The 24,081-nt window shown below is 50.2% G+C and overlaps 1 protein-coding gene across 5 annotated transcripts in view; it reads right to left on the minus strand.

Annotated features, from left to right (window-relative positions):
* Positions 1–24,081, minus strand: part of LOC133278737 (plexin-A2) — a 178,730-nt gene that overhangs the window by 56,117 nt on the left and 98,532 nt on the right. For all 5 annotated transcript variants that reach the window (XM_061471820.1, XM_061471817.1, XM_061471821.1 and 2 more), the window contains one exon: positions 16,919–17,053. In XM_061471820.1, the coding sequence (XP_061327804.1) occupies positions 16,919–17,053 (135 nt within the window). The remainder of the gene's footprint in view (positions 1–16,918; positions 17,054–24,081) is intronic.

The raw sequence follows: 24,081 nt of genomic DNA on the forward strand, positions 1-24,081 counted from the left end.
CCACTCGCTCCTTGCCACATTGGTTATTTCCCTTTCTCCAGAGGGGCCCTGTGCTTAACCCTTGCCTTGCTCCATTGCTGAATGTACCACGACGGAGCAAATCAAAACCAGGGACCTGAGCTGCACCTGATGGTCACCAGCACAGCGCGTCCTGAACGGCAGCGTGTTCCCTACATTTCTGGCGTGCCCAGGGGCTTCAAGAGAAGTCGTAGCCCTTCTGGAATGGGCAGCATGTGTACACACAAAACAATAGGGCACAGCTGCTGCCAGAAGCAGATGAAACATTATCCTCCGTTTAAGGATGAGAGCAATGGAACGGGGCACAGCACGAGGGCTGCAGCCTTGGCTCGAGAACTGTGGCCATTCCCTGGCTGCCTCAAGGAAGCTGCTGCTCTTCCTACAAAGCCTGTTAAGATGAAGGCCTCTGCACGTCACTTTCTAGCAGCAGGGACAAGCTCTGCAGCAAACTCGACACTAAATGCTTGGGGATCAGTGTCCTGATGCCACCTCCTGTCTTCTGCCCACCACGGAGGCAGAGCTGGAGCTCCCTCTGCCCTACAGCATCTCCCCATCCCCTGGCCACTTGCCACCCCCGGCACGCACGGGGACACGGAGGCCACATTTTGTTTACCCTCCGTGCTCAGAAGGAGGCCCTGGGCTGCACGGGGGGACGTGTCTCACCACCCACCTTCAAAGGGGCTTCACGTGGCCAACTGGCCGCGGCACAGCAGGGTGGGCAGCGCCGCATCTGCCCGCTGCGAACAGACCCGCGGGCTGTGCTCCGCCACAACGCGGGCTTTGTTCGCGGCGCTGGCACGTCCGAGGGTGTCAGTGACACTGAAAAGCTTTGACTGGTCCTTTCTGTTTGTTTTCTTGGCACACGCGAGGATCATTTCAATGGCCCAACCCCGGCTCTGCCCCCTGCACCTCGCGTGTGACTGACATGATGATTCAACAGCAGCTCTGCCCAGGGAATGGGCTGAGCAGAAAATGAGTTTCCAGCTCCTACGATGCCCACCCACCTCTCTGCCTGCTTTCAGAGAGTATTCAAATGGTTTGGGTTGGAAGGGACCTTAAAGCTCCTCCAGCTCCAACCCCTGCCACGGGCAGGGACCCCTTCCACTGGACCAGGTTGCTCCAAGCCCCTGTGTCCAACCTGGCCTTGAGCACTGCCAGGGATGGGGCAGCCACAGCTTCTCTGGGCACCCTGTGCCAGCGCCTCAGCACCCTCACAGGGAAGAGCTTCTGCCTAAGAGCTCAGCTCAGTCTCCCCTGGGGCAGGTTAAAGCCATTCCCCTTGGCCTGTCCCTACAGTGAGCTTTGGGGCAGTGCTGGGGGAGATCCATTCAGTGCAGCCATCCCAGACCTGCACACAAGCAACCCTCTGTTCCCCATCCTCTGAACCACTTCAGGGTTCTTCAAATGTTTTAAATACTACAGAAACCTAGGAGGAAACTCACAGGCACGACTGGTTTGTGTGATTTTATAGAGCCTTGAAAAACCAAAGCATCTGAATGCCCCAAGTAGCTTTAAAGGTCACAGAGTCACATCATTACTGCTTTCACAGCCTGACCATGGACCTGCTGCTCATGTGCTCCAAGAACACTGCCATAATCTCCATGGCTTTTTAGTAAGTATTGCTCTCTAACTACATTACGCTGTCCTTGCCAGTCAATTTTCTGCTACTCCATCACTTTCCCATTTGTATATCATTACATACGGCTGTCAAAAATAATTTAGGAACCTGACCACCAGTGTGAGAAATGAACCCTCCTAAGTATATCCCAAACTCTCTAATTCGAAAAGAAAAAGAGCTTTAAGCCCTTTCCCCCCAAGAAGAAAACCACTGTCCCGTGGCAGTTGTAGCACAGCAGCCCCGCTATCACAGGCACACAGGATGGTGAGGGGGTGGTCACCAGAAAGAACATCTTAGGAGACTACACAGCAAAGCTTCAGGGGCTACATCAAAGCTGCCGGAACACGAGGCTGGTTCCATGGTTCTGTGGTTCTAAGGTGCCATCTTTGCCCACAGCACAGCAAGTACCAGCTGCACACCCTCCACCCAGAGCACCATGGAGCAGGATGGGCTGGAGTTCAAGATGCTGTTTGCATTGAAGCCCCAAGACATGTGGTTAATTCCAGTTTTCTACTCTGAACAAGGCATTTTACTTCTCCCATAGGGATGAGCATATAGAAGGTACCAGACACCCTTCTGGGCTGACCCTGCTCCTGGTAACCTTGCACATCTTGCCCTACGATAAGGTGCCAGACTTGCTCTCTTAAAAGAGAGAAGAAGAGCAAATTTAGACAAACAGGAGCATCACTGCTCCTCTGTCCTGACTCCCAGGCTGTGAAAGCACATGGGATGGCTGGGCTCTGGGGCTGCAGGCAGGGAAAAGGCAAAGGCGTCGAGGGATGCACCTCTGCCCATATACATACCCAGCAGAGGACAGGGGCATGAGAGCAGAGGCTGGGTGAGTCTGCAAAGCAAACCCCATGTGGCAAGGAGGTGGTGAAGTGATGGCACAGAGCGAGGTTCAGCTCAAGCCCTGTTGCCTGCTCTGATCATGGAATCATAGTATGGTTTGGGTTGGAAAGGACGTTAGGATCATCCAGTTCTACCCCCCTGCCACGAGCAGAGACACCACACACGAAACCATGTCACCCAAGACTTTGTCCAGCCTGGCCTTGAATGCTGTGAGGGATGGATGCTGCCATCTTCTGCACATATCAAAATGACAAAGACATCAGGCCCTCAAAGCCTAATTGAAGAAAAATTGAAAATACGAAGTGGCACGAAATATTATTTTCTAAATAAAATGCATTCAGTTCCACAACATAAGGCTGTAAAGCATTAAAAAAGATTGCAGTTAGAGTAGGAAAAAAGTATTCAAACCTTCAGAGACTTCATTATAGGCAGAGGATGCCCTCTATTCTTTGGGACAGACAGGAGATAAAGCGAATGCAAAACAATGCAAATCTTTCCAGCAGCCTGTGCTGTCCCAGAAGGGCCTGGATGCTGCTGCACTACCGGATTTCCATCTCAGCTATTGCAGGCAGCCCCTACTGAGGGCTGTCTGTGTCCCACTTCCACTGATTTCTTCCCCCAGTGAATGGCCCAGGTTGTTTTCAAACACAAGAAGTTTGTTTCACCAAAGCACATATCCATTAAATGCTGATGGCCTGAAACACTCCACCAACTTGTTGGGCAGCCCTCGTGCCCATGGCAAGGGAGTCCTCCAGCACTTCCCTTTGTGCTGCCCCAATGCCCGAGGTGTCGTGCTCTGCCCTGGGCTGTCCCCATCCATTGCTGGGCACCAGCTCCCAGCCCTGCTGGCTTTGCTCCCTGCAGCAAAACCCAAGAGATGCTTGGACAACATAGAGCAAACCCTGAGCAAGGTCTAGAAAGAAGGGGAAAAGCTCCCCTGTGTCTATATGCATTAGGCAAGGGGGGTGAGCAAGAACAGATGAAACAAGAAAAAGCAGAGAGCAGAGCAATAAACACTCCTGCTTCAGTGTCTGCAGTGAGATGCTGCAGTGGGAAGGGAAGGCACAGTACAAGGATGGGCTTGAACATGAGGAATTAGAGATCTCTGAAGGTCATTGGACAGCAGCAGGCCCTGCATGTCAGGGTCTCCAAATCACCCCCATGACCTCCAGAGGAGCAGCATGTCCTGGAGCTGAAAGCAGAGCCTGCGTTACGACGTGTCCACCTCACCTTTGCATTCACAAACCCAGTAACACAGCAGATGCACTCAAACTCCAGCGAACACCACAACGGCCATCAAGCAGGGGACGACAAAGCCAATCGTATTTCACCCAGCAGGAGCTGGTAAACCCATGCTTAGAGCAACAAAGTCACAGCCAAACAAACATGACCCCAAGTGGGATCTATGGCTCTGGCAGGCACATTCTCAGCCTACACAAACAGGGAAAGATGAGATGCATTTATCTCAGATACTTCATTTCAACAGCTTTCCTTAACAGCTCTGGCCCCTTGAATTACTACATACTGCCAAGCAGGCTGCAGAGCGGGTTCGCAGTGGGGGAGCCAAACCTATTTACATGTCTGCTCCCCGTTTCCATAGGAGGATTAGAGACCAGGTGAGATTTCTTTGAAGAGAAGATAATTGCCATTGAACTCATTCAGGTGCAGAAGCAACAAATTGCTGACCCGCAGCTGATCTCAAACAACAGCGACAGCATCTCCACTCCACCAATAAATGCACACTCGCAATGGGGGAGAGGGGAGAAAACAGCCTACACATAACCCAAGATGGATTTATTCCAGCCTTTGCTATAAGGCTGAAAGCTGGGAAGCCAAATCCCTCTCTCCCAGGGTTTCATTAGCTGGGAATGGCTTTCTAACGAGATTTACACAATCTAGCCTGAAGCCTACACATTTTGCTCTGCACCCAAAGACAATAACAACAGGGAGCTAAGGAGATGCCTTCTTTTTCTGTGGTCACCCGTAATTCAAGGCCGTTACGCTGCTGCCATCAATGTGATTACACAGAGCACAAAAGTAAAATAAAAACCTGCCCTTCTGTAGCATTAAGCCTCCAATTTCAACTGACCCAAGCCAGGAAAATTTATAGTTATGTCCATTAGGAAAGGATAGGAAATTGCCAGCTGGGATCTAACTGACATTCTCACCTCTCCTTTCACCACCCGGCTGGGGTGAGCAGCTCCACTCCTGCGCAGTAATGCAGACCCATCCCTGCACAGGGGGGTGTTTCAGGGGTCTCTCTGAAGATGGGACTGTGGTCCCAAGCCCCCTGCACCCCTGTAAGGATAGGGAGAGCCCTAATCCAGCCATCCCCTTCCAAATTTGGTGGATCAAGGTCCTTCATTGGATGGGATATAGTTTTCCGCATCCTCTGCTGCAGCGATTCAGCACCTATATAAAGCCTAAACCCAGACCCCTCAATAACATGCTGCTGCCTTACAGGGATGCTTCTCCTACAAGTTCAACACTCCCTTCAGCATCCTGCCTGGAAGAGACAACAGAGAATGAGCTGGGTTAGCACCACAGAATGGTTTGGGTTGGAGAGGAGCTTAAGACCATCTAGTTCCAACCCCTGCCACCTCCCACAAAACTGAGGCCACCAGCCTGGACCACACTCACTGAAAGCAAATCCTAAAATGGAAAAACCCAGCCTGTCTTTGCCTAACAACTGGAGTGTGCACAGTCCTCTCTGCAGTCACAGGAACGCTGCTTCTGGCACAGCTCCTTCACTAACGCTGCTCTAGTGTGGTCAGCTCTTTTGGGATGGAAGGATTTTAAGCAGATTCCCTCTGTGGGCAGGACTGTCGGCTCACTCACACAAAGGCTCAGCCCACAAAGGAAGAGTTATTTTTCAACACTCATCCTCCCTTCTGATTCCTCCCCAAATAAAAGAAAATACTTATCATCATGTTCTTATGGAGATATTAATAGCACCCAAGACACTGACAGTTGCCTGCCTGTGAGTCACTTCTTCAAGGGATGGGAAAAGCCTGCAACAACTGTGGCTTGTTAGGAGACAATGAAAATATCATTCATGAACCATAGTGCTAAATACATCCTTCCTATGGCAGATCAGATGGAAGATGCTCACGTGTTTAGTGCATCCCCAGTGCAGCTGGGTCTAACAGGGGAGACTCCGCTCACAGCTGCAAACACCAGAAAGAACCACAGCCTGGTTTGGGTTGAAGGGACATAAACCCTTGGGTTGGAAGGGACCTTAAAGCTCATCCAGTTCCACCCCCCCACCCCCCCGGCCATAGGCTGGGGCACTTCCACTAGAGCAGGTTGCTCCAGACCCCATCCAACTGGCCTTGACATTTTGACTCCCATCATCCCAGCTGCTAAGAGCACCTCCATGCTTGGGTCTTGTGTGTGGGCCCCTGTACTACTCAAATCCTCTTATTTATCTACTGGGATTCCAGACAGGTCTTTTTCAGTTATCCTGAAAGCATCTCTGATGTCTTGACAACCTAATTCAGTCTCCTCCAGGTCTTTCAATACCACGAGTGGGAGAGCAGCAGGCACCATCCCGCCCATGCAATGCAAGTGACTCTGAGCTCTGAGCACTCAACTCGATTTCTGTTTGAAAGGAAACATGAATACTAATTAAACAACCATAAGGGCACAGAGCAGATAAATATGTGTTGCAAGGAAAACTGGAGAGACACACTCTGAAGTGGAGCCAGGGAGGGGAGGAGGCAACATGTCATTGGTTTTCATGGCATGACTTCAGAATAGTGCTTATCGCTCAAAATACTCCTATCATCATCAGAACCCGGTCTTACACGAACACATTGGACTTCCACTACTGCCCTAAAACCTTCTTCTTCCTCCACTGACTTGAGCAATACACATTTGAAACACTGGCTTGCTCCATAAGGCTGGGTAAAGCAGTATTGTACATGCCAGCTTCCAGCACGCTCCGAAATGCCCGTGCCAGCTCCTTTGCAACTGAGCAGCCCTCTGGGCTGCAGTCAGCATGCTGGAAGGGGAACATCATCTGAAGCAGAACATTTTCCTGCCACCTCTTGGGTTAAAATAACCCCAAGTTTTCTCTAACAAGGAAAGGGGAGCAGTCATGGTGGGAAGACTGGGTTAGAATGGCCCTGCCTCTCTGTTCAGCCCTTGCAAACTCAGCAGAAACCTGGTTGAGGCCCTGCTCACAAAATACTCTGCCCCGCTTTGCCTGCACAGCCAAGGAGCAGCAGAAATCCATGATGCTATTGGGTACGTACTTGGGAAGGACAAAGCTATGGAGATGCTCTATATGACTGGGCATTTAAATGCAGAAATGGCAAAATCCCACCTGAACTTCAGTTTTTGCCATCAGAAGCAGCGTTTTGTCCCTGCCAGCGTTCAGTGAGACTTTTGGGGAAAAAAATCCCAATCTGGGAAGAATAAAACCCCGGAATCTGTTAACATTCCCAGGCAGCAGCAATGCTCACAGAATCTCATTTCAGACTCAAAGGCTGCAACAACAGATCACCCTATTGCTCAGTCAAGCCTGGAAACACACTGCTGGCTATGGCCACTTCCAGCTGCTTTGCTGGGGCGGGGGGAACATGCTCCCCAAGCTCTTGAGGACTCGGCTGCTGCCTCCTCCTTAAGGAGCATCCCCCCCATTGCAACAGGCACTTGGGGATTTACTGATGATGGCTAAATGCTTTCAAAGTGATTTTGTGCACTGAAATCCCATTTATCAGACAATCATGGAATAGTTTGGGTTGAAGGGACCTTAAAGCTCACCCAGTCCCAACCCCTGCCACAGGCAGGGACCCCTTCCATAGAGCAGCTTGCTCCAAGCCCCTGTGTCCAACCTGGCCTTGAGCACTGCCAGGGATGGGGCAGCCACAGCTTCTCTGGGCACCCTGTGCCAGCGCCTCAGCACCCTCACAGGGAAGAGCTTCTGCCCCAGAGCTCATCTCAGTCTCCCCTCGGGCAGGTTAAAGCCATTCCCCTTGGCCTGTCCCTACAGGCCCTTGTGAAAGGTTTATGAAGGGTTATTCTTTTAAAGGTACACTTCTAAGAGTCCCTGTGACCAGCTGCAGCTGGTGAGGTGCTGCTTACATAGATGAAGACTTTAGAAACTATTTGTCACTGTAAACCCTGACCAGTGCCTTCTCTTCCTACATTCACTCCAGTGTGATGATGGAGAACCAAACCGAACAATGATGAAATGAAGCGTGGTCCTTCCTTCTGGGACTACAGATTTGGGAGGTTTCAGTTCAATCTCTTCCTCTGCCATAAATTTCCTGTGTGACTTAGGATAGGTCACGTAGCATTTCTACGCTTCAATTTCTCATCTAAAAAGTGATATTGGTGCTCCATCTCACAGGGCTTTGGGGAGGATAAATCTGTTAGCTGATAGCAAAACCTTCACAGCCTGGTGGTGCTTGCTGCAAAGGAGCCAGGGAAAATGAGGCAGCTGTGATAACTGAGCAGGCAGGTAAACACATAGGAAAAAGAAAGAGGGAAAACAACCATCTCCTGGTGCAAGGAGCACTTTCTAGGCTTGATTACAAGAAAAATGATTTCTTTTGCACTCACAGAGAAGCCTTCAGGACCTTCCCTGTTATTTTCCTCCCCAGCTCTGTGCTCCTTAGGGGCTGGCCCCTGGCACACTTGGCAGGGGATGGTCCTAAGCAGAGCCCTGGGCACAGGCAGGGCTGGCACAGAGCCCCCCATGCCTGCGGTGCAGGGGGGAGGCTGCAGTGTTTAGTCTGCTGGGCACATTCCTGTGTGCTGCTAAAATAAATACAGGATTATTAACGGAGCTCCTTTTCCTCACTCGCATCAGCCAGGAATGCCAGGGGCTCCTGAGGACGCCAAAGGGATGGGGATGGAGGGACCCTCAGGATGGAGGAGGGACCCTCAGGATGGAGGAGGGACCCTCAGGATGGAGGAGGAACCCTCAGGATGGAGGAGGGACCCTCAGGATGGAGGAGGGACCCTCAGGATGGAGGGGTTTGGACAACTCTGGCCAGGACCTGCCTGGGTTTGGTGCTCAGGATTTTCATCTTGGATGCTGAATCGCCCTCCAGAAATGTCTCAGGGAACCCCTTGGGTTTCCTCCGTATCCACAGCCTGGCATGCTCTAGAACATGAAGTTTTAACAGGGGAAATATTTCACCAGGGAAGGAGAAGGGAGAACAAGAGCAAACCTCACAAACAGTTGTTTTCCTGCTTTGCAGCCAGCCTTAACTTGAACCATTGCAGCCAATTCCCCTGGGGCCCATCCATCATTTTCAACCTATCTGGAATCTGCAGGAACTTTTTCCCTGAACATTTCTGAACTTTCCAAATAGTTTGGTGGGAATTTGGTTTGAAACCTCAATAGTTGTTTGCGTTAAAGCTGTGCCAGTGGGTCTGGCCTGAGGGTCCTGAGTGCCTTCAGAGGTTTGGACTGGTACTTAGATTGCATTTTTTAGCCCTGCTCCTTTCCAAATGATCACAGGAATCTCTGCAGTTTTATTTCCTCAACTCGAATGAAACAACAACCAAAAAATACACTGACAGCCTCTGGTTTTTCAGAACGCTGAAGGGGAAAATAGAACTTGGCAAAGGATGCTGAGAGGTTAAAACTCAGGGTGGACCTGAACTCTCTTAAATCCTTCTGCCCCTTTGAGCCACAGAGTTCAGTCTGACACTGATGCTGAGGTCTGGGGAAGAGCCAGGAGCCAAGTGTAGAGTGAAGGCTGCTGAAGGGGTTCCCCACTGCTCCCAGTCCCGCTCACAGCCACCAGGAAAGGTGCCAGGTTGTCCTGAGCCTTCCAGACCTTGGCCTACGTCCAAGGACATCGCTGCATGAGACAACCTGCCTTCCTTCCCTGCAGAGCCCTCGGGTCTGGGCTCACCAAGAGAAGATTCAGCAGGGCAAGTGCCTGCACATCGTCTGCACCTTCCTTCCTGCAAACTGCATCATAATAAAGCAGTACTCCATACCGTATCCCTTTTTCCATTTCACCCTTCACTGGATCATTTTATGCATCTATTCCCATTGCTAATTCAAACTAATTAAAGTATAAAATAGAATAATTTGTGCAATTGCAGAGCTCCCCTCACCATATTGTGAGTTATGTTCCTCTTCCGTTAGCGCCCGGTGCGAACAATTCCCCTCCTCACCGGCTGAATAGCCGCCAAACTCATTTGCTGAGAAGACAAACTATTGCAGCAGCCTGAGAAAGGGGGCAAGAAAGTAAGTTTAAAAGCTCCGGTAGAGACAAAGAGGAATCTGAGGTTTGCTTTGGATTTCATAGAATCATGGAGTGGTTAGGGTTGGAAAGGACCTTAAAGATCATCTAGGTGAAGCTGAGCACTGAGTGGGACAGTCCAGATTTCTCCTCCAAGTAATATAGTCTCTTGGGAATACAAACACCCAGTGCACTGCTGTGCTGAGTTTTGTGTGTATGTGCACATCAGGGAAATTCTGGGAATATTTCAGGACTGTGGTTGCTTGCCTAAAAATGAAACAATAGGTCTGTGCAAGCGGAGGAATTGGAAAGGGAAGCAAATGCTGAAGCAAACACATGGGAACCCTGCAGCTGAAACTGGCAGGGGAAAAAAAAACCCTAATACAAAGAAAAAGCAAAGCAAAGCAAAACAAAGCCTGAAAGCAACCCTGGCAAGCACTTGGAAGGAAAAAAACCCGTATGAGCAACGTCTAAAATATAACTCATTTAGCAAAATGAGTCACTGTCCCCAATGTTGAGTTTTAACATTACCGCTTCTTCCAGGATATTACTTTGCAAGCATTCATCACCTCAAAGACTCCTGCACTTAACTCCACACCTTTGAGTTGTGTGTCTGTACGTAAATCACAGCAAGGGCTGCAGGAAGATGCTAGAACCAGCCTGGACACTGACCCACCAGCTGCAGCACTGCCACAGCTCTGCATCCTGGGGTGTGTTTGGCCAACTGATGTTTATTAACGGATCCTTCTTTTCGGGAGATATTGTTAATGATCTCAGACAGGTTTTTAGCTGAATTTCTCCATTATTCTTAATTGACCATAGGAGGAAAGTGGGCAAAATGTGCATCAGCTCATAAATTTTAGGAGAGTGCAGCATGAACAGGGGGTGATGGAAGAGGACAGCATAAACCCACAGCCCTTCCTCCAGGCCAGCAGCTCCTTCTGCAGCTAGGACCCCACTGCTCCAGGGGGATTCTCTCCCCATCCTACTCTCCCTCATTCATCCCACTGCTCTGCTCCCTCTTTGCCCCAGCTTATGGCTATTTCACACCTCTCTGGCAGAGGCTGTGGAGGAAAACAAGTGGGATAAGTGTGTTTAGACACCCCAACATGCTGGAGCAGTAGGAGGTCCCAGCCAGGCTGCGAACACCATGGGTCAAGCCATGCATGGGGTGATGAGCTCTCCTCACCCGCATGGGCGCTGGCACAGGATGACCCAGTGGAATAGCTCATGGGAAGGAGGATTAGCTGAGCTGCTGTCCCTGTCCCAGTGGTTCAGCCTTTGCTAACATTATATCCAGCTAACTGGCTGTTCAACTAGCAGATAACGTAGGTAATAAATTAATCAGTTCATATTTTCCCTCCTGATGACTCCAGACCCTTTTCTCCGCATCTCTTGCATTTTTTATTGTGTTTTCTCAGTTCTTTTCAGGACACCACCAGTATTTACAGCCTCGCTACTCCAGAACTGTTGGACTTCCTTGTTTTTCTCAGCCCTCACCCCAATTCCAGCTTCTTCTAAATCACCTGGGCAGTTCCTGCCTGCATCCCTCTCAATCAGTCCAAAGCAAAGTAGTTTTCACAGGACTTAAACATCTCAGGGTTACAGGACATGGAGGCACACAACAAATTATCCTCAGGGGCTCCTGCAGATCTGCAGCTCCTGACACAGGGGCATTTGCAAAGCAAATATTTCACAGCTAACAGAGCAGATGAAAAGACAGCTTCTTTACCTAAAGCCACAATGACGTATATGGAGAGTGAGGGGCAAACTGCGCTCGGGGGGGGAAAGCAACAGGTCTGAGTGAGCTCCAGCAGCACTGCCTCTGCCCCTCATGAACATGCTGGTAGCCAGGTTGATCATAGCAGGGTTTGGGTTGGAAGGGACCTTAAAGCTCATACAGTTCTAACCTGTATGGGAAGAGACACCTTCCACTAGAGCAGGTTGCTCCAAGCCCCACAGTAATGATGCTACAGCACTGGTCCTCACTGGTAAAAGACAAGGTGAGGGTAAAGCAGCTCCAAGCATCTTACACAGCCTCTTCCACCTCTTCAATCTAAATAACCTCCACCCTCCTGCTGCCCTTCTCACCACAGTGTGAGAGGAATCTTTAGGGACCAGCATTCATCTTCACTGCCTCCTACCAGGCACAGCTCTGCTCATACCACTCTGCATAAAGGTCTATGAACTATATCAACCAGGTATAAAAATGTCCCATTGGCCACAAGAAATCCCTCAGGTGCTCTGGTGGGTGTTTGCTTAAAACTAACAAGAAGCCTGCACCATCTAAACCCTCCTTGCATCCCCCTAAAGCAATGGTACCTGCAATGGGCATGGAGGGGATCACCATCACACGTAGCTCAGCAACACACATGCAGGCAAGAATGACCATGGAGCATTTGGTACTTGCTCGAGGTGCAAAGGATCCTCAGTAGATCTCAAGCTACAGAGGTCTATGGCCTCCTAAGCTTGGCTGCGCTAATTGATGTTATGTGCATTTCACTGGGTGATTATGTGCCATTATTCCTAGCAGGGGAATGGTGAGGTTCCCAGTTAAAGAGCAGGATGCTGCTGCTACATACTGTATAAAACCAGACTGAAATCATTCCCCTGTGGCAGAATAAACCACGAAGTAACTATGGATGAGCTGAGAGCAGCAACATTTTGGAAGCAATGAAATGCACAGGGATTTTGGAGGCTGCTCGTGGAGGATGAAAGTTGCATTTGCAACATGTTGGCCAGGTATCTCATTAGGAAGGTGCTGCTTCACCCATCAGGGAGCAGACCCGCAGCGCATGACCTCAGCCCTTCATCAAATACTGTACGTGATTAGCACAACCAAGCGGTGGGTGATTAGCTGAAAGAGGTGCTGGAAAATCAAGATGGAAAAACATGTCTTAGTACGGGGTGTCTGCAAGGCAGTGAGAGGAGGGGAGTGCCTGCTCCAGTGCCTGGCTCCTCTGCACCTGCCTGCACCCTGAGCCCATCGCTGCCTCCGGTACTCACAATCCATGAGTGTGAGACACCCCTGCCCCAGGGCTGACAGCTCTGAGTTTGGGAAGGGAAGAGACCTCTGTAGAGGGGCTTTGGAGAAGGCCCCGCAGGGACAGGCCAAGGGGAATGGCTTTAACCTGCCCGAGGGGAGACTGAGATGAGCTCTTAGGCAGAAGCTCTTCCCTGTGAGGGTGCTGAGGCGCTGGCACAGGGTGCCCAGAGAAGCTGTGGCTGCCCCATCCCTGGCAGTGCTCAAGGCCAGGTTGGACACAGGGGCTTGGAGCAACCTGGTCCCTGCCCGTGGAACTGGATGAGCTTTAAGCTCCCTTCCAAGCCAAACCAGTCTGCGATTCTATGATTCTCTTGGGCCATGTTTCTCATCAGTAGCACAGGATTCCTTCTAACAAGCCCTCCTACAAGTATTTTGATCCCGCTGGTTTAAATCTCATGCACAGAGCCCTTGATTAGGTGCTGAAATCTTCTGGAGACGGCAATCCCTGCCCTGCCATGTGTTTGATGGAGCCTCCGCTCGCTCCCACATTAAAAATAACAAAATTTGTTCTTCTATCAAGAGCTGCAAAAATCTTTGGCCCCAATTCTGCTGATGCCAAGATGATGATGAGGAGATTATATAAAACTCTGTGCTGAAGTATGCCCACCACCTCTCACAGGGTTAGCTCACGACGGCTGAAGGTGTACGTGGGAGCAAAGTCAAACCTGCTGCATGCAGAACCAGCGCTGCAACAGCTTGAACTTGCACAGGGAGCAGACACAGTGCCTGGAAAGGGGTTGTAGCTTTGGCAGCGTAAAACTGCTCTCATCCTACAAGGCTGATTTAATTGAAATGCACTGGGCTTTCATACATTAAAAGCACAGCCACCTCCCTGACACACAGACAATTAATGCTTCAGGACTGAATTATAAAGCCACTTTTTCGCCTCGCAGTCTTCCTCTCTGAAAGCAAGACATTCTAGAAGGTTTTCTGCAGGGGGGTTGGTGTGTGCTCCTTGAGACACGCAGCATTAGAATGGGATGATTTTAGTCGGGGGGGGGGGGGGGGTTTGGTGTGTCAGCAGGATATTTGTCACTGGTTTTGCACCCAGTGTAGCTCAGCTAAGGCAACGCGTCTCCATCTCAGCTGCATGCAAGGTGCTATCCAAGCCTTGCTCAGCTTGTGGGCAGAAGCAGCGTTGGCTTGGTAGAGCAATGCTGAGGAATGAATTTCTGCTTCAAATAGGATCGGAATCATAAAGTCATAGAAGCACACGACTGGGTTTGGGTTAGAAGGGACCTTAAAGCTCACCCAGCTCCAACCCCTGCCACGGACAGGGACACCTTCCACTGGAGCAGCTTGCTCCAAGCCCCTGTGTCCAACCTGGCCTTGAACACTGCCAGGGATGGGGCAGCCACAGCTTCTCTGGGCACCCTGTGCCAGCGCCTCAGCACCCTCACAGGGAAGAGCTTCTGCCTAAGAGCTCAGCTCAGTCTCCCCTTGGGCAGTTTTAAAGTCATTTATCCTTGACCTATTGCTGGGAGAATCGTTCCTCTTTTGCTCTAAGAGCCATCTGAAACCAGGTGCAGCAGGAAGAGCCTGTAAAGCTCCTAATAAGCCTCTTAAATCATGTGGTTAAAGAACTCAGAACAAGTGGCTGGAAGCAAAGTTTCTTTATCCTCCTCTCCCCCAGACTGGGCTGTGCAACTGTTGCTTCTGTGCTTTGTGGGAGTGAAATCAAATGTCAGATATTCTGCTTTGGAAGAAGTTGGCAACGAAACATGAAAGGCTCATGGAGAGCTCAAAAGGACTGCGCATAAACTGGAGCGAGGCACAGACAGGGCTGGGATGGGAGCCAGGGGGAGGGGGGGAAGGACTCGCCTACAACCACAACTCCAGATTTTAGGATGAAGCGACTCCTTTCCTAAATGCATTTCAGCATAAAGCTGATCCTGGCTGCTGCTAGCACAGAAGGAAGATGGGCTTCAGACCAAACGTTGCTTCTACTCTTTGTGGGAAGCATCCACACATCCCAGTTTATTCAGCATATTCAGCACAGAGCATCGCGTCTCACCGTGGGTCTGTACCTAACACCAAAAGACCTGCTCCCCATCAGCACTGGGAGCACGCATTCCTCAGCTGAATCCCACCATAGAAACACCTCAGTGTTTAGCACAGCTGCTCTCTGTGTCATTTTACTGTGGCAGAACTGCATTTTGCTCCAGATTTCAAGGCTTCAGAACACGTTTTTACTGCACATTCCCAGTACTTCTGAAGGGCACGTCCCACCCTTTCCCACCAGCCCTCTGAAGCTGGTGGACCTTTCTCCTTCTCTCAGTTCTGACCCCATTTCAATCATCAGGCTCCTTTATATAGCACTGCAGGGAAAATATATTCTACCCTTCACTTTGCTGAACTATCACATTGCCAGGATTAGGGCAATGGGGTCACAGGAGCTGATGAAATCCATATGTAATGGCATGCCGGGACTTCTGGACCCAAAGCACGCACCTCTACAAGGGCAAAAGGCAAATCCCATAGCAATTCCCGCAAGGAATGAGGGATCTTGTCCCCGTGCTCCTGGAGTCTCCCCAAAGGCGAGTGCTTTGCCAGAGCCGTGGCTGGAAATTGAATTAACGTTCCAGGAATATTCTATTATTTGCTAATTCCCTTCCCTTCCCTTTGCTTTTTGTTTCACAATTAAGCAAATTAGCACTTTGATGAATATGAAGATGCTCACGCCTCATAAAAGAGGAGCTGGAGGCATTCCCACTGGATTTTCCTCTGAATGAAAACAGTTCCTCAACTGTTTGAGATACACACTGGATGCTTTCCTCCCCGGTGAGAGCACGAAGGAGCACGTGGCTCCTGGAGAAGATGACCACAGCATTAACATTCTAATTTCACTTCAAAAGTTTGCATAGATCCTCATTATTACTATGTAATCCAAGTCCAAACTGGAACGGGATCCTAAATTTGTGGCCATTAGCAGAAGTGTCTATCACCGAGTTGCTCTAAAAAGCATCAAATACCTTCTTTGGCCAGAGGGATTCATTCAGTTTAAGTCCTTTAGCAGGTAGAAGACTCTGCACCCTTCTAAAGAATTTATTCCCTGGCTTTAAATCCCTTCATAACCAACTTAAGTATTTCCCAACCTTTTTGTTTTGCTGCAGGTTATCAAAACAGCTTTGCTGGCTTTGGGAGGAGCTATAAGCTCCCTAGTGCAAAGCGAGCTGTTACGATAGCTGCTTGCTCTCTTATCTCCACCAGCAGATCTTTAAGCACTTCCCACTGACACCTCTCCATCGCATCCCTCTGGGAGCAGGTGGGAGGGAGGACAGATAGTTGTTCACCAGCAGATGTGGAAAGCTGTTAGTGACCAGAGGGTTAACTCAACACAGAGCAACTTAATAGCAACCTTCAGATGCAACCCCTCTCCTGCTTCCACCACCCACAAGGCACCAGCTCGATTAATCTGAATTACACAGTCGTGAGTAATAGCCAGTAAAATGCTCAACACTCAGTGAACCCAGAAGTCTGGCTTAATGGTGGGCACATCATGTGTTTTCTTGCCTCAAAGAACTGAAGGTCCCAGATTATTTACCTCATGCTGGCTCCCCAGCAGACGCTTGTGGACCATTGACCATTAATTCCCATCACACACTTTGGGTGTGCTTTTTTGGTCCAGGCTGGGCACCATCAGAACCAACAGGGTAATGGATAGCACAGCACTTACTCAGTGCTAGCATTGCTTGCAGAGCTCATGCCCACACCACGCTTGGTCCCACCTCTGTGCACAAGCATCACACACTCACAGCCACTTAAAATACACCGGCAAGTAAAGAAATAGATAGAGCCGTCATAAAGGATGCTCTGACAAAGCAATGCAAACCCACAGCCTGCCAGCCTCGCTGCAGGGAGTGAATCCGTAATGCCTGAGGCTCAGGATCTCTTTATCTAGACAGGGATGGTTCAGAGCCTCAAACCACAGCAGCTCAGCTCTGTTTCCATCACCTGCAGACAAGAATACATGGGCACAACTCCCTCTCCTGCGCGCTGATGACAATCTCTGGTCAGAGGCAGATAAAACTGAGCTTCTGCTGGTGTTCCATCTACATGCACTGGTCCCAGCACCACAGGGCTCAACACAGAACCTCCGCTCCCTGTGCTCCAACAACACACTCCTTACGGAAGGAACCCTCAAGCACGGAGGTATGGAAGCAGACACCTTACCTGTCGCTCTGACATGATGTACAGATACTTCTGATCGATGGAGAAGGCCATGTCTCGAAGGACCGGGCTCCCGTCCTTGAAAACTGTCACCATCTCATACTGAATCCCACCATGGGGAGGACCATCTGCTCGGATCTGGAAGAAGCACAAAGAGATTACAGGTGATTTCATAGCAGCCAAACTCTGACGTTACTTTGGAAGGGAGGAGGATGAGGTAGGAAAAGGCATCCAATACAAAATCTCAGCACGCAACCTGGAGACGCAGCAAAGAGCTGGCAAGCAACGTATGGGCTCAGGTAAAGCAAAGGCTCCTTCTCCACAGCAGTTGGTGAATTCACAAAGAATGAGGCTCAATCTTCACCACCTCTTGTTGCCACAGAAGCCTCCTGCAACACCATCTCTGCCTTAAACTTGGGAGATGCTGCTGCCGTCCCATTACTTTCATATTTGCAGGATTCAGCAAGGTGAAACCAGCCCAGCCTGGGCTCCCAGTAGCCATCCACCCAGCCAAGTGACAACTCCCTGCTCCTGCAGGAAAACCTGCCCAAGCTGTGACAAATCCCATCCCTGACAGGAGCGGCTGCTGTTGAGGATACGCCATCTCTCCCCAAAGTTAATGATTTATGGCCTTGGGGGCTGTGCAAAGGGGAAGGGAGGAGGATAAACAAATCATTTACATTGTCTTTCCCACCAGGATTTGCATATTTGGATAATCATTTGATTGCAACACGGTGTCTCAGAGCTGCAAACAGTGGCAGCCGCAGGCACGGAGGTGAGAGCAGACGGGTGAGCCAAGGCTGGGCAACCTGCTCTAGTGGAAGGTGTCCCTGCCCATGGCAGGGGGGTGGAACTGGATGGGCTTTAAGGTCCCTTCAACCCAAACCATTCTAGGATTCTATACCATCTGCTACAGCCTCATGCTGAGCTGTGTTGCCTCGTCCCCTTTTGCTGCTCGATTACTCAGTACTTGGCTGTGGTACAGAGGAAGAGGCACCAAGAACCAGCTTGGACAAGCCTGAGCCTTCAGAAGAGGCAGAACGGCGCAGCAGAGAGGGACATCTATTTTCCTGCTTCATGTGCCCAGGAGGTAAGAAGCAGGTTGTTAAGTATCTTAAGATTTATCTGAGAAACATGCCATCCCAGATGGAAATACAAGGGTATCTTCACACTCACAGAGAAGAGAGGCTCCCCTGCACCCTCCTCCGAATAAATCCTCCTCTTGGAAAGAGCCCTGATGCCTCCTGCCATGTAAAGGCATACTGCATACACAAACATGTACTTCCAGGATTTCTTTTTCTCCTTGCCCTCTGAGTTCTGAGTGACATATAAGAACATCAGGTGTGAATCTGATTTAACACCCACAGGCAGATGCAGGCTGCCTCTGGCAGGATTAAGCAGGCAGCCCAAGCCTGGCTCAGGAGCCCTGAACTTTCAGAAAGGAAATTCCCACAGAAAAAGGCAGAAGGTCAAATCCTGCTTCAGCTGCACTGTCCAAATTAGGATATTTCAATGCTTTCATGAAACACTGAGAACTAGAGGCAGGTTGACACCAGGATGAGATCAGTGCCTTGCATCACACCACATTGCGATGCAAACCCAAGCGACCCATGCTGCTGCCAGAGCCACTGCTCGAGCGTGCACCACTGCTATCTCCATGCCAGCTCGTGCAATGGACATAGGGATAAGCCTGTAAAATCCGCTGGGGAATTAATAGCCAGGAGGCTGGGCTGTCAGTGACACAGAGTTGCTTCCACACAAGCACCTGATTAATGGGCCAAGGGGAATGGAAACGCCGCACATGAAGGATCAGCAGCCTTTGTGAGAAACAACTGTTTTTCAGAGTTCCCTTGGGGCACCAGCAGCTCGTTAAATTGAGCTTCTTTCTAATAATGAGGTCAGACAGGGCTAATAAAGAGAGATACCACTGGACAAGCCTTGTGCAGGCCAATTCCAACTGGGAATTGTGGGTCTGTGCTGGAGACAGCACTACATCCATGATGCCTCCTCCAGCCTGGAGCTGTGCCTGGTATGGGTGTCCTGGGACACAGCTGGGGCCCTGCACAAGGTGCTGGGTGCTGCCTGCACCCTCCTGCCTCCCCCATCGGCAGGGGAAGCAGGCTGGGGTCTCTCACTGAGCCTGTCAACGTGAGATTGCTCCATGCTGTTCAGGGACTGCAGGACAAGAGAGCAGAGCCCACTGCTCTCCTGTCCCATGGGGGGACCATGGTGTGTGTCGTACCCACATGGGTACCCAGCGCATGGTGCCCGAGATGCACCCACAGACACCAGGATGCTCCACTGCCTCTCTTCCTGAGGGTTCGGTTTCCATGACAACAAATGATGATGTCAGGGAAGAAGGATGATTCCTGTGAATGCGGAAGAAGAAAAAGGATCATCTCCACAGCAGGAAGCTTCTTGTTGATGTTTGGGGAGAGAAATAATTCCTCTGCCTAACTTGCAGGTGCCCTACCAGTGCCCAACATCTACTGACCCAGCAGCAGAACTGGGGCACAGTCCCAACCCTGCAGGTCTGGTTCACCCCTGAGCCCAGGCTCCAGGCACCAGTGATGCAAGAGAGCAGAAGTGCAGGATGGAGCTGGGCTGCTGGTGGCTGTGGTACTTTACGTCCGCTAACAACTACCAGCTTTTCTTTTCTGACAACATGATCAAAGGACATGGGAAGGGTTTAGGAGAAAGACACAGAGGGAAGCAGGGCAGCTGGGAATGAGTGAGAGCACAGTGAAACAGGGAGCAGGTGGGTATGGGGAGAAGCACACGGGTGCAATGGAAACCAGAGGTATCCGGGATCAGAGACATGCTCAGCCACCTGAGAGACAGCCCAGACCCGGAGGACAGATCCCAGACTCACACACTTGGAGTTGGAGAAGTCATTTGGGAAGGATCACAGACTGGTTTCTGCTGGAAGGAACCTTAAAGCTAATTTAGATCCAATCCCCCACCATAAGCAAGGACCCCTTCCACTGGAGCAGCTTGCTCCAGGCCCCTGTGTCCAACCTGGCCTTGAGCACTGCCAGGGATGGGGCAGCCCCAGCTTCTCTGGGCACCCTGTGCCAGTGCCTCAGCACCCTCATAGTGAAGAATACAGCACTTTCCTCAATCACTCTTGATAGATGTTTACAAATATGGTTCACAAAGTGCTAATGACAGCATCTGCAGATCCAAACAGCATCCCTGAACAGTAAAACATCCAACATCCCTGCTCCACGTGATGGAGCAGAACGCCGCTCAAGTCAGGGAGCCTCAGCTTCCCTGCAAAGGCACCATGCAGACTTACGTGTCCAATTCCCCCACAGTACAGACTGCAGTCACCAGCTCTGCATTATCTTAAGAGATTAGCAAAATACCACATTGTGTCACGTCTACATTGCAGTGCAGCACCCATGCATAAGCCATTCAAGGATCCAACATGACAGGAAGCTCCAACACACCTACTGTACTAAAGTTTGTCAGGCATTTTGCCCAGCCTATGTCAGAGGTAAGATACGTCTGAATTCCCCTCCAGTTTCCCCCAGCAGGCTCCCATTAGAAGGCACTGAATCTGTAGGAACTTTCCATGATTAAATTACCTGTCTGTTTTCATTCTGAGTGTTTCAATGAGTCTGATTCATGATGAAATGACTGCTGCCAGAAGAACAGCTGAGTAAGCCCATGCATGAAGGGACTGATTCCCCACCCCAGATCCTAGATGCGAGGCCACCCGTTAACTCCTCAAGAGCTGCAGCTCCTCCCAGTGTATGCAGGTACATGATGGGAGACGGATCCCTAAGCACCTTGCTGAGGGCTGCCTCCCACGGAGGCAGTGGACAGGATCCTGACACGATGCCCTAGGTCAGGAGGCACAACGCGCTGGCTGAGCATGTTTGTCTTCGTACCTAACGGTGGCAAAGCGAAAAGTCCAGTCAAGCCTGGAGCCTTAGGACTGCTCCTTTCATGCTAGGCCTTCCAGCCCTCCAGGGTGGATACTATCAAATAACATTGCATTTGTGTAAAACAGAACTCTATCAGCCCTGGGAATGCGCGCCGGAGCGTTACTGCATCTACTGCCTGAAACAGAAATCAAACACAACACAGAGCAGCCTTCACGGCCAAGGTGCATCTCTGCAGATCTGCCACCTTTCTGCCATTGACACCTGCAGCTCTTGGGCATTTCCCATTCAAGCTTCCCATAAAGCTGCACCATGGATTTCTTGCTTCAGCACTGGGAATACAGTAGAAAAACTGCTACTGGCAGCAGGCTTCTGAATGAGGCTGGAGCATAGTATAGTGTAAATAGCCTTCCCCTACCTCCTGCTGTCCAGGGCTCTGTGGGGGCATTCCTACCTAGACCTGGTAATAGAGGAAGTTTCCACGTGCAAGATACTCAGCGATGCTAAAGACAGGACAAGATAAATCCATACGACTCCAGATTTTCTGTGTGCCTCCTCCAAATACTGCTTGCAAGAAGGATTTACTTTTACTAATCTGGTTCAATTAAAACCAGACTGTTCTACATTCACAGCAGCCTAAAAAGGGTGAGGTGCACACGATGAAGTGGCTGCCACTTTTGCTGTCACCCTCTCAAACATCCTTTCTTGCAGTATCATTTTACAGGGTTACCAGTGCTGCTGATGGTTCTACACTCTCTGCCTCTGACACCCAAGGAGGAAAAGGCACAGCAATCTCTAGAAGAATCCGGAACAGAAATAACAAATCTTTATAAAAGAGGTTTCCCAGAGCCCTTCTGACCCTCTATGGAATTCTTTTGGGAGTAAAGTACCCCTTAGACTCCCTCAACATCAGCTGGGGAGGTGTAGCAGAGCCATTTGCAGGTTATTAGCAGACCACAGGGAAGCCAAGTGGTTTGCTAAGGATCGACACCCAGTCCCTGGGTGAATCTGCTAATGCAGACTCACGGCACCTGCCTGAACCTCTGAATGGGATTCCTCACCCTGTGTCCATCTGCAGGAAGAGAAACCCAGGCTGAAGATCTGGCTTTCCCTGCACACACCTTCCGCAGGCAGACTGGAAATCAGCTCACTGCTCTCTGCATGGGAAGTCACCCCTTGAAATTAAAGTGAAATAGTAATCCCATTAAGTATGTTTCCTTTAAATCATAGGTATGTCCGTGAGGAAGCTAATGACAACCCTTACATGCACATTCAGTTCAAATCAGCATATCCAATTAACTTCATTACCTGGAGGCTCCCTCATATCCCAGTCTCCTTCTCTCCTTTCACATTTTCTTTATGCTTTTTCCCAAATTAGGATAAAATCTGTCTGTCATGGAGGGCATCACCTTGATTTTTACCCCAAAGATAGCAGGGAGAAGCCTTGATAGATGGGTTCACTCTACAAAGTCATGATGCTATCAGGCTGAGTGGCTTGGAGCAAAACAGCTTCTCAAGACCAAATGATCTGGTCTCTGAGGGAGGAGAAAAGCCATCCTTTCCAGAATTATGCTGTCTAACTAAACATTAAATACACTCACTAATCACATCTGGGGCTGCCCTTACAAAACTCAGCTCAGTGGGGGAGAAAACTCAGTCTGAAGGGGTGGTCGCAGTGAGCTCACAGGTGTTGGAGCTGTGCTGCAACCAAGAGGGGTTTCCTCAGGCACTGCCTATTTGACCCATGATCATTCCATGAATTTCCACAGGCAGCCATCGGACACTTTTGTCTATGAGGTGCCAGAGAGGGGCCTAGAGCAGGGCAGGCTGCCATCGGAGCGATGGGAAGGGAACAAACCAGGGGGACCGGTGACAAGCAGTCCGGTAGCATCACATCAGCCTCTCATCTCACGTTGCCACTGGACGCTGCTCAAAGGCTCCATTAAAGAGGTGACACTGAGCAGCAAATAAGTCACCTGCAAGTACCTGAACAATCCCCATAGCTTCCCCCTCCCCTCCAGCAAGGGCCACCGAGGCAACCCTGCCGTGCAAAGTCCTGCTGTTCACATTTACTCTTCCTTTTGAACTTCAAAGAGATATGAAAGCCCCATCGGAGCAAACCAACCGCATCCCAGCTTCTCCCTCCTGCTGTTGAGCACAATGCAGACAGAGCATCAAGGCAACGCAGAGCCAAGACTGCTTTCTCTGCTCATGTTTTCTGAGTCCTAATCATTTGGAGACATTTTCCTCCTCCATCCCTTCCCTCAACTCAAAGCAAAGCTCCAGGTGCAAGGAGACAGATCTCTGTTCCCATCTCATCTTTCCCAATAGATTAAATTGCTGGTACCATGCACTCAGATGATCCCTCTTCTCCAGGATGTGCAAACACCTCCTGCTTGTGTGGCTGCATGCCTGAGTTTATACCTTCAAAAGGGGACAGAGGAGAGGGAAGCAGGAGGTAACGTGGGTTCAAGCCTGAGTTTATTCCAATCAGGCTTCATGACCCAAATTATTTATAGATCTGAGATTTCTGTGAACTCAATACTTATGTCAAAAATGTCTCTGTGTATGTGCCTTTCACACCCACATGTGTTTCCCATCTCTTCTGCTTGGGAAATGTTATCTAAGTGTTCAAAGTCACCACCTGGGACTCTGCATCTCCCCAGAGGAAGCACTGGGCTAACTGGGGAAAAGCACAGAGAAGCTCGCCAGGGTCTCAGGCAGGGAGGGGGGTCATAGGCTGCAATGCTGGCACCACATATGCTGCTAAGCACAGAAATGCCAATCCAGCAAACAAGCAAACCCAAATTAACTCTCACTTAACCACTTTCTTCTGTGCTAAAGCTCAAGCCACAGCCAACAGGCTATTGCACCAAATGCCCCATCCCTGGCAGTGTTCAAGGCCAGGCTGGATGGGGTTGGAGCAACCTGGTCTAGTAGAAGGTGTCTCTGCCCATGGACACTTGGAACCACATGAGCTTGAAGGTCCCTTCCAACCAAACTGATCTGTGATTCTATAGATCTGAGCTGTTCCAACACCCCCCCGTGGTCCCTGGCTAACAGCAACCAGCTGCGATAGCAGTGTTCAAGATGCTGCTTTGGGGTACGTCCCGGGGAACACCTGGATCTGTTGCAGGGAGAAGAGCTTCCACAAACACAGTCCTTCCCATTCACAGATGGAAAGAGAAGCCTGTGAGAAGAATCCCTCACTGCCTCCCTGCTGGCTTCTGGAGGTGAAAGCAGCCCATTGCTGCAGCCCAGGCATCCTAACAGGTA

This window comes from Pezoporus flaviventris, unplaced genomic scaffold (assembly GCF_033815535.1).
Source record: "Pezoporus flaviventris isolate CSIRO_AGI_PZ_B2104156 unplaced genomic scaffold, CSIRO_AGI_Pfla_v1 ptg000069l, whole genome shotgun sequence".
Lineage (NCBI taxonomy): Eukaryota > Metazoa > Chordata > Aves > Psittaciformes > Psittacidae > Pezoporus > Pezoporus flaviventris.